General features: G+C 47.4%; 1 protein-coding gene across 1 annotated transcript in view; it reads left to right on the plus strand.

Moving 5' to 3' along the window:
• Cdhr3 (cadherin related family member 3) overlaps window positions 1–10,767 on the plus strand; it is a 54,671-nt gene that overhangs the window by 19,868 nt on the left and 24,036 nt on the right. The window contains exons 5-7 of the mRNA XM_055622767.1: window positions 4,848–4,942; window positions 5,708–5,812; window positions 8,846–8,994. Coding sequence (XP_055478742.1) covers window positions 4,848–4,942; window positions 5,708–5,812; window positions 8,846–8,994 — 349 coding nt within the window. The remainder of the gene's footprint in view (window positions 1–4,847; window positions 4,943–5,707; window positions 5,813–8,845; window positions 8,995–10,767) is intronic.

The following is a 10,767-nucleotide window of genomic DNA, read 5'->3' on the forward strand; positions in this document are numbered from 1 at the left end:
GGGCAAAGGATAGAGAGGAGCGAGACGTGGCCCTTATGCAAATTGTAGTTTATAAAGAGAAAAGGGGAAACCTCATGTTGGGATGAGGTGTTTAATTTTAATTGGCCATGTTAATTAGGTGAGGAACCAAATGGGGGCTTTTGATTGCTAGACTTGAATACGTTAATAACTGGACCTTGGTAGTCAGCCTCAGGAGGAGCCAAACGAGGGAGTAGACCTTGGTGGCTGGCTTTAGGAATGCACTCTAAGGGTTTTTAGCAAGGCGGAGGGAATGGGGGAGAATGGCAAGGCCTGCCAGAGCCACCTGCTCCAGTGGCCTAGCGTCCCTTCAGGGGGGTCCTGAATTCAGCTTCTTGAAGTGTCATTCTTCCTCCCTGGACTTGGGAGAACGAGGATTCATGCTTCCCTCTGGAAACTGGCTCAGTGTGGCGTGGATGCCCTGTTCCTAGGAGACAAGGCTAAATCCATGTTGATTTTTGTGCTGAAGGTCTAACAGCCAGGATGGCTGGGAAAGGCACCCAGTGATCTCGCCAGCTGCTGCCACGCTGTAGCAAGGAGCCCAGGGGGTTGCTGGCTGCCAGGGAGCTGACATTTTTGGAAACTGGGCCACCTCACCTTCCCTCTGGTTACACCAGAAGCATTACGCAGCGTGACTAGCACAGAAAGGATGGGCCCTGTGTCTTCCAAAAGGAAGCTTTTGTGACGAAGGGCAACCAGGAGCCTACAAACAGAACCATGGGAGGCTGGAAGGGATAGTCCCAGAGGAAAGCAGAGAGCTTGCCTAGCGAGCATTTGTTAGCTGAATTGATCTGATTACTCAGGACTTTTCTCAGCCAGGACTGGGGCAGAGAGGGGCTGCAGTTGCTTTTCATTCTATTTAATTTCTGTTTTCCAAGAATGAATATCAAGGGAGAGCTTTGATTAAACAAGCCTTTAAAAAGGAGGCGAGAATGCCAGGTTTTACAGAAAGCCTTATTGAGTCACTGGCAAGGGGCCACATGACACAATATTTCTAGTCTACAGATATTATCTGCTTTCTGAACACAAAGCTGCATGCCCATGAACAAAGCATGGGGACTGAAGGAAAAGAGAATTAGCCTAGCATTAATCATTCATACATACATACATACATACATATATATGGACACACATATGTGTAAAGATTATCAAAGTTTTAGGAAATCAGCGCAGCAGAAATTAAGAAGAAAATGCTCATGACGCCAGTTTTTACTCACCAAGGCTGATTCTATCAGCTGCTGGTTCCTTGACTCTGTCTTTTCCACAGCAGTTGTTGGGACTGTAAGCTACACTCACGAATTCACAGCCAAATGCAGCATTACTACACTTCAACGAAATGGTTGACATGGTATTTTTGTTGTTGTTTTCAGATTTTTTTTTAAATGCTGCTGTGGTTGGCTTTGGAGACAGGCTCTCACTTTGAAATGCAGGCTGACCTGGACTCTGACGCTCCCAGCTCTGGCTTGTGAGTGCTGGGGTGACGGACACACAGCGCCATACTCTTGCTTGTCTTACGATTCTTCAGCGGTGGGAATGTTGTACTCTCATCAGTGAGAAATTAGAAGGCAGGAAACCTTACCATTGAATATTTAACAAAGACCTAAATGAGCTCCTGTGTGGCTCATGGAAACAAAAAGCATGCCTTTCCCTTCAGGACCTTATTCTAGTTTTTAAGATGCTGTAGGGCCAGGGATTGAACTCAGAGCCTTGTATATGTGAGGCAAAAGCTTTACCTCTGAGCTACACCCTCAACAGGACCCTGCATTTTAGCTGAACGGTAGAAGCTACCACCCAGCATGTTCCAAGCTCTGCCAAGCACTGCGGTGGTTTGAGTAAGAACGGCTCCCACAGGCTCTTATATTTGAATGTTGAATCACCAGGGAGTAGAAATGTTTGAAAGGATTAGGAGGTGTGGTCCTATTGGAGGAAGTGTGCTACTGGGAATGGGCTTTAAGATTTCAAAAGCTCATACTAGGCCCTTCACCCTCTCTAAGATATAGCTCTCAGCTACAACTCCAAAGCCATGCCTGCCTTCTGCTGCTGTGTTTTCTGTCACAATGATAATGGACTAAGCCTCAGGAACTGTGAGCTACCTCCCAGTGAATGCTTTCTTTTATATGAGTTGCTGTGGCCATGGTGTCTCTTCACAGCAATAGAACAGTGACTAAGGCAAGCATGTTGTAGGTTCCTCCATAGGTAGGCTATGTTGTCACTATCCTACACAAACACACAGAGCTAGAAATGGTGGGACCAGGTGTCAAATCCGAGAGGTTTTCCTCCAGAATCACATACATATTACTATCCCAATTTGTGGCTTTTATATCCAAAATATGTCTAAGAGGTTTTGGTTCCTGTCATTGTCTCTATTGATCCCTCTTGTAGTCCCTCACTTGGATCACTCTGTTCCCTCAGTTTAGCATGAACTTTCAGAGGGGGAGCTTATTTACCATTTCTGCATGCCAAAATCCCCACTGCTTAGAACTGAATACATAGATTTGTGTCCCTGGGTTTTACAAAACACAGAAAGATTCTGATTCTGATGCATGGTAGTAAGTGTCCTCACGGGTCTCTAAAGCCTAGTTCTGCCATCACATCCATCAAGAGCTTCTGATTACTGTTACGTGAGGAAGCCTTACAGGGAAGACTCAACCCAGAGACATGTGCTCTGCATGTGGGCAGCTTGCGGCCAACCTGTTGCTGCTCAGGCAAAAACAAAACAAAACAAAACAAAAAACTAGAGAGATGGTGGGGGTCTGCAGAGATGCATCTACGATGGAGAGGGTCTATGTTCCTGAGGGAAGGGCACAGAAGATTGCTTCCTGGCATTGCCCAACTGTCTCCTTTTAAACGAACACCGAGAAGATGTTGTTGAATAAGCCCCATGTTTAAAATGCTGTGCTGTCATTAGCTAACTAGGCTGGACAGTCAGATTTACGGACTGAGCCTCTGGACTCATCCTGAACACACTATCTCTTCTGCTCTTAGAAGCCAAGTAGGGCTCTGAGGAGACACAGGGCTATAAGGAAATGTTCAAGATAGAAATGAAAAGAATACAGTATTGCCATTCGATTAGTACACCACCTTGAGATCTTGGACTGTGTGTATTTGCATAGAAATAGCAGGAAGTAATCCATCAAAATGATGAGATTTCACACATGGATTTCAGCTAGTGACTTTTTAATGTTTTCCTGCCTTCTCCAATTTTTGTGTAAAAGTCTGTTCATTACAACAAGAAAGATATCATTATATAATAAAAAGAAAGTGCATACTTCTCAAATATGATTTAAAGACTATACTGGCCCCAGAGGAGGCCTTTAATCTATTTTCTGGCCACTCTGTTTGATCCTAGGAGCTCCCGAGCACCCGTACACACATCGCTGGTTGGAGACCCTGGCAGTGTTCCTATGATCCTAGTCTTTGGGGCCTGTAGTTCTGGTCACAAACCCTTCACTAATTACTGGACTCACCCATCTAAGACCTAGGGGATAGATCACCTCTCATTTTAGCCATTAGTAATGAAACCTGAACTCAGAGCCCTTTGCATAAAGGGACATAAACTGTGTTCTCGCCGCCCTTCATATTTAACAGCACATCTTCTCATTCAGTTTTCCCAAAAGAAAGGAGTGGAGCCATTGGTGTTGTCTGTAAGGCACAGGCAAGGGAAGAATCTGAACATGTACCCCAGCCCTTCTGATGCAAGCCCTTGCCCTACATTCAGACTCTGCTTTTCCACTCAACCATGACCAGTGGGTCCCGGGGGAATAAAGGGAGGCCCTGTGAGCGCAATGAGAATGGACCCTCGGGAGACAGGGTTCAGTGAAACACCTTGTTTAATTGGGGGGAAAAAGGTTACTTAAACCTTCGGGGGATGAAGTAGGGGCTTTTGGGGTGAGTGTGCATTATTGGCTGGGGCCAGGGTGCTAGGGATGTGTCATTTGCATAAGGAAGAATTCCAGGTGCTGCTGGACATGACCTTATAATGGAAGAGGAAGTTTAACCTGGATACCAGGCTATATGACCTCCTCCAGAGGGGCAAAGGTGGAGGCCCAGGACTACGTGCACCTGGACATGGAGACCTGGATGGGGGCAGTGGTCCTACTCCTGCTGATCTCAGGACAAGATTTCCAGGGTTTAGACATAACTTGACCCTACTCTTAAACCCCCCCCCATGGCTCCCTAGTCCCATTCTTCTGCTTCCTTGAGTACATACCCCAGACAAGGAAGCCATCTTAAGCTCCTGTAGAGGAGCACAGACATGGTGGCCCTGTGGGCTGGAGCTTAGTGAGTTCTATGCATGAGCCTCTGTGTTTCTATCAGATTTCATGGGTGTGACAGGCAACAGTCAAGAGAGTGGCACTGGGCACTGCTGTCAAGAACAACAAAAACCCACAGCTACCCAAAGTTGTGGGAAGACTACTACTATAAAAGATCTCATTTATGCCAGTGGGGTCCTAATATCTAACACGATTTAGGTGTGTTTAGGCAGTGTTAGTTAAAGTCGCCTCATAGTGTTAGAGCCAGGATAAGCAACAGGAAGATGACAGGGGCATGAAGAAGGAGGCTAGAGCCGGCAGCAGGCAGGGGCCCTTTGGTAAAATTTCAGTAGTTGGAACAGCTCGTTAGAGAGTACTCATCAGTACCGGCCAGGCGTTCTGACCAACCACATCTAAAGACCTTTCTCCTCAGCAACCACAAAGTCTCAGAACTGCTTATCCCGACATTTTCCTAAATCATTCAAAGTGTTGTACATACCAAGAGTACTAGACAGGACATGAGAGAACGCAGCTGAGTGTGGGCTGACCTAATCCTAACTGGCCCTTCTTTTACAGTACTTCCTCATTTCTCCCTCGACGAACTTCAGACTGTCCGCTAACGGCACCCTCTTCTCCACCACAGAACTGGACTTTGAAGCAGGACAAAAGAGGTAACCTTCTCAGTGGCCTTCCCTGAAGGCTGGCTATCGAAAACTCAAGAAAAGGAGGCTAACCGGATGCAAACAGGGTGTGGGTTCCTTGAGCAACCTGGGGTATGGCTAGGAGCTTGGCTTCAGCAGGCTGGAAACCCCACAGGACACACAGGTGAAGCAGCAGAGCATGGTGTAGGGGTGGAGGGCATGTCCAGAGTTGGGGTTCGGGAGCAGGGAGGGTAGCACCACCCCAAGGGCATCCAAAAGCAGCAAGTGTGACAGGAAAGCCTCGGAAGAGAGATCAGGCTTTGAGGTGGAAGCCATAGGCCTTGGGAAAGCCACATGCTGCTCCTGGCTCTATACCAGTCAAGAGAGCCATAGTGGTTATTGAGGACGGCATGTAGGTCAGTGCTTACTTTGCATACGGGAGGCCCTGGCTTCCTCAGCCAGCACTACGAATGAATGAATGAATGAAATGGGAGCCTCATTTCCTACAGGGTGGAACAGGCCCATTGCAAGGACTTTGTAAAGGCAGAGACCACGACTTGGCTGGCAAAAGTGGCTGTCTGTCCAGGGAGGTAGTAACCATGAAGAAAAACCCCAGACTGAGAAACGAGAGAGTGAGCCTTGTGGCCAGAGAGGGAAGGCGGCTACGCCTAACATTTGAAGAAGCAGGTGGCTGGATGGGGGCCGCTCACCTCACTGCTGCCACTGTGTTCTTCCCTCCTCTTTGTGGTGGTGTCAGTAAAGTTGTGTCTCTCAGTTGGACTTTGTCCCGGACAGCTTCTACCTCATTGTGGGAGTGAGAGACAGCGGGGATCTCGAAGCTTCCACGGCACTCCAGGTGACTATCGTCAATGTCAACGATGAGGTCCCACGCTTTACCAGGTAGGCCTGGGTGCATGCAGGGCACAGCTCACAGGCCTTCGTAGACAGCCTCATGACCAAACAGACACCGTACTTGGTGCGGGCCTAGACAAGAGATGAGAAGGAGCAATCTCCAGCGTCCCTTATGCCTCTCAGCCCCACAGTCCCCTTCGCCTCCCACACCTCCTGACACTCCCCCCCAACACACACACACACTCATTCACATTTACCATGGGACTGTGGAATTGGTAGAGAGAAGGGTCGGGGCTGAGCACAGGGGTCATTGTGAAGCACACACAGAAGATGAATGCAGGGCAGGCACCTGTTCAAGGGAATACCCCATGTAATAACAATGTTCAAGCCCATCCTGGTGTCGCCATAATGGTGTCATAAGGCTGCTGGTATACCAAAATTTCTTCTTGGCTTGGTGGATCCAGAAAGACACATGGCTGTGTCTGCTGTGTCTACATACAGCAGAGGTGAGGGAGAGAGGGTGAACCTGGCTGCATCCCAGGCCCAAAGGAAGACCCTGGCCTGCTGCACACCAGGATTCGGGAAGATAAGGTGGAATTTAGAGCCAGCAGATGACCGGCTAAGCAGCCCGAGTTTCTGTTGCAGTGACTGGGCAGAGGCCCCAGTCATGGAAACAGCACCATCTTGTGCCATGGGTCAGCAGTGTTAGTGGCTGTGAACAAACACAGCACAAGCTACTCTACCAAACCCAAGGGCAAGATACAATTATTTTTTTTGTGTGAATTAAAAGTAAAACTAGACCTGGAAAGATGGCACAGCAGCTAAGAGTGCTTGTTGCTCTTATGAAGCACCGGAGTTCAGGTTTTCAGTGCCCAGCACCTACACGGGGCAGCTCACAGCAGCTTACAACTTCAGCCCCAGAGGATCCAATACTCTTTCCTAGCCTTCTCAGGCACCTTTATCCACATGTTCACACACACAGACATATAAATAAAATGAAAATACTTGAAAAGCCACAAGCACAAGAGCAAGGTATGAAATGCTTGCAAAGGAGCTTCAAGATGGCCGGCAAGCAGGCTCGAGAGCGCTTGCTGCTCTGCATCCCCAGAGCTCATGCGAAAAAGCTGTGTATGCTTGCACACTCACAAATCCCAGTGCTGGGAAGACAGAGATGGACAAACCTGGAGCTCATGGGCCAAGTAGCCAAGTCTACTTGGTGAAAATCACTGCCTCAATAAAGAACGGGTGGGCAACCCTGAGCAATGGCACCCAAGGATGTTCTCTGGCCTCCACTGACGTGAGTGCCTGCATGCATAAGAACATACAAGCACATACAAAAGCAAACATGTTTCAAGACTGGGAGGTATTAAGCCCCGTCTTATCCCCAGGCTAGCATCGTGGCGCTTTGCAAACATGCTGCAGCTGAAAAGTTTCTGGTCAGGTACACGAGCTCCAGAGCAGCTGTGGCAACTACAGAAGCAAGTAATCTTCCCCCAGGATATTTCCATCAGAGTCTGGTGCTGGGCTGGGTTCCAGAGAGCCTGGGGCATCTCTACAATTGTGATGGCCTAGAAATATGCACCGGTAGGTTGAGAAATGGTTGTGATATATCAGTTCAGACCCAGGCTGAGGCACTGGCCCGCACATCTCTGCGGATTCTTCCGAAAAGTGTAAGAAGATGATAGCTGTGGAGCTGACAGTCAGACAGCCAGGAATACTCCCCACAGCCCAGGTAGAAAAGCAAACTGATAGGATGGCAGAGAGAAAAAAAAATACGTTGTCCTCTGGGCACTAGTCTGCTTTGTACTAAGTCTTCTGAAATGCAGCAGTTAGCAGTTTAGCAGAGAAAGGAAGCAGCTACCCAGAGGGCAGCTTCAGATTCCTTCGTTCTCTCTAGTGATTTTGAGATGGACCTTTTAGACTCTGCATCAGCTTTGCTTCAGCGTTCCTGAATGGTGTCCCCAGGAGCCTGCACTTTAGAAAGGACAAGACACCACCTCATTTTGCTCAGGCTGTTTAGTTATAAGCCCCCCCACCCCCATCCCACACAAACCATGATTCAAAGGCACGCAGTTGGGGTTACACTGGATGTCGAATTGAGAGCTTGCCTGCTCCCCTGGATGTCCCAGGATTCAGGGCAGGGCCTGTGAGATAGGTAGGATCAGGGCCTGGCTACAGATGCTCCCTGCTTCTCTTGAGTCCAACCTAAAGCTCTCTCTTGTGTCTGCTTTCTCTGGCCCTCTCACCACTGGGGTGGCAGTGGTGAGGCAGGGAAAGGAATGTGATCTGAGCCCCCAACATGAAGATGCCATTTAGAGCTGAGATGAAGACCGCCTTCCTTCAAGGAGGGACTGAATGGGAAAATGGCACCTTAGGAAACAGAGTAATTAAAGATTACTGTGTCAGTCTGGAATGATCTCACTACTGGTCTTTTGTAAAAGCATGGAGGTCCAAGAAAGGTAGGTAAGCTGGGTACTTGGAGCTACATGCAGCGCCTCTTGGAAACAGTGGTGAGTTGCTGACTGCAGGGAGCTTAGAGAGCTGACCTCATGATGATGCCTAGGTTCCATGTGCAAATGTGGTGTCAGGCAAAAAAAGAAGAAAAAACAAAGACCAAAGATACTAGAATACACTACAGAGCATCACCCATAGGTTGGGAGTCAGGCATAAGTTAAGAAACCTGATGTTCTGAACATCAGCTCCAGGTGGGCTCTTTAAAAGAATCTAGATGCCTGTAGAACAGAAACTGGGAGGAGAGATGCTGACCAGATAGATGATGTATATCTTTATCCAAGAGGATGTTAATGATAAGAAAGGCATCAGGCAGGCAGGCAAGCAGGCGGTGGCCGTGCTATCTAAATTGCTGCAGCAACAGCCTGGCATTCTTTGCATCCACAAGGATGTGATGTTTGGAAATACAGACACCAGTCACCCCTCCTTTCAGCTGCTGTGTGCTCTCTGCATGGCGATGCAACTCAAGCAAGGCAGGGCTATATTTAGCACACACCAAAATACCTACCGCCCAGTCTGCACCCTCCCCTGCCCTGCAAATTAGCCACATCTGCAGTATTCTCGTTTCAGTCCAAGGAGAGTGTACTCCATCCCGGAGGAAGTGGTTCCAGGAACCATCGTGGCAAACATCACGGCGGTGGATCCTGATGATGAGGGCTTTCCTGGCCACCTCCTCTACAGCATCACTACCGTCAGCCGCTATTTTGTGATAGACCAGTGTGAGTCACCTACTTCACCTTATCCTGCATCCTCTGCATCCTCTGCATCCACTGTTGAGCAGTTTTACGGAGCTTTCTTTCCTCATCTGGCCCTTGGCCTGCCTGCCTGCCTGTCTAGGTTCATCCTTAGTGTTCAGGGAAAGGCTGTGTGTATTAAAGGCAACAGACACCAACCAAGAGTGTGGAGAGTGAGCAGGGCTGAGTGCGAGCAGCTGGGTCGCCTTTCACCTTTATGGGGAGTGGGAATGATTTTTTTTTCTTAACTTCTATTAAGGTTAAAATCCCTATGAACAGAACTCCCATATCTCTATCTGTCTGGAAATGAATACTCAAAAACTTAGGAGAAATTATATTTTTGGTTTTTGTTGTTTGGTTTGGGTTTTGTTCTTTTTGTTTGTTTGTGGTTTTTGTTCTTTTAGACAAAGTTTTATTCTGTGTAGCCCTGGCTGTCCTGGAACCTGCTCTGTAGACCAGGCTGACCTTGACCTAAGAGATCTGCTCGAATTCTGGGATTAAAGCCATGTCCCTTTGCTGCCTGGTGAGATATCTAGATAGGTGATTGGTAGATAGACAGACAGACAGACAGACAGATAGATAGATAGATTGTTTTTGAGAAAAGGTCTTGCTATGTAGCTCCAGCTGGCCTGGAACTTGCTATGTAGCAACTCATGGCAATCCTCCCGCATCAGCCTTTATGAGTACTGGAGTTACAAGCATTTACCACCACACATGTCTGGAAAATTGCATTATTTTATACTGTTTGAAGGGAAATCATGCATGGATAACAAAGTGTCTAAAACTAGAGTAAAGTGTGCAAGGCCTTCTATTTAGGCCTTCCTAATTGATACTTACTGGGCAAATATCTCAGATGAAGGCCTGGTGGCCCCTCCAGGGGTAGACAGGTCCTCCTGCTTCTCTATTATCTCTGATGTCAGTGTGCCGTGTTACAGGGTCTCATGCCCCAAGCCCCATCATCACTGTGAGGAAGGTGGGTCTATGAAGATACGCTCCTGAAGAGAGCAATGGTATCAACACTGAAACAGAATGAAGACAGGTGTGGAACTTCAGTATCTTCAATAGTCTCATTAAAAAAAAAATGAAATTGAGCTGGCCAGTGGTGGCGCAAACCTTTAATCCCAGCATTTGCAAAGCAGAGGCAGAAGGATCTCTGTGAGTTTGAGGCCAGTCTGTCCTACAGAGCAAGTTGCAGGACAGCTAGGGTTACAGGGTTAGAGAAACCCTGTCTCAAAATAAACAAATAGAAAAGAAAGAAAAAAGACAAAAATGAGATTACTCTTAGGATCCAAAATATTGTCATTACAACATAATTAATATTTAAAAGTAACTGAAATATTTATATTATTTTGTTTGGAAGCTTCTTGTGTATTTTATAATTACAGTGTATCTCAGTTCAGAGATATTTAGCCCATTTCAGGGGCTAAATAATTACATGTGGTCAACAGTGATACAATGGACAAAGCCTTTCTACCTCAGCTTGCTAGTTTGTTGGCAGTTATATCCCCATATGAGTAGCCTAGTGCAGAGAATGAGCGTCCTCTCTTCTGAACTAACAACCTTATTGGAGATGTCATACTTACCAGTCATGCAGCATGGCCACATGATTTCCACTCCAGGTACTGGAAAGACCCAGTGAACTACCGTCATCCAGAGTTTACAGAGGAAAACCAAGGGAGATACCTAGACAAGTTCAGTGGTTGCCCAAGATCACACACACACACACACACACACACACACACACACACACACACACAC

The sequence above is a fragment of the Psammomys obesus genome, unplaced genomic scaffold (assembly GCF_907164565.1).
Source record: "Psammomys obesus unplaced genomic scaffold, mPsaObe1.curated_primary_1811, whole genome shotgun sequence".
NCBI lineage: Eukaryota > Metazoa > Chordata > Mammalia > Rodentia > Muridae > Psammomys > Psammomys obesus.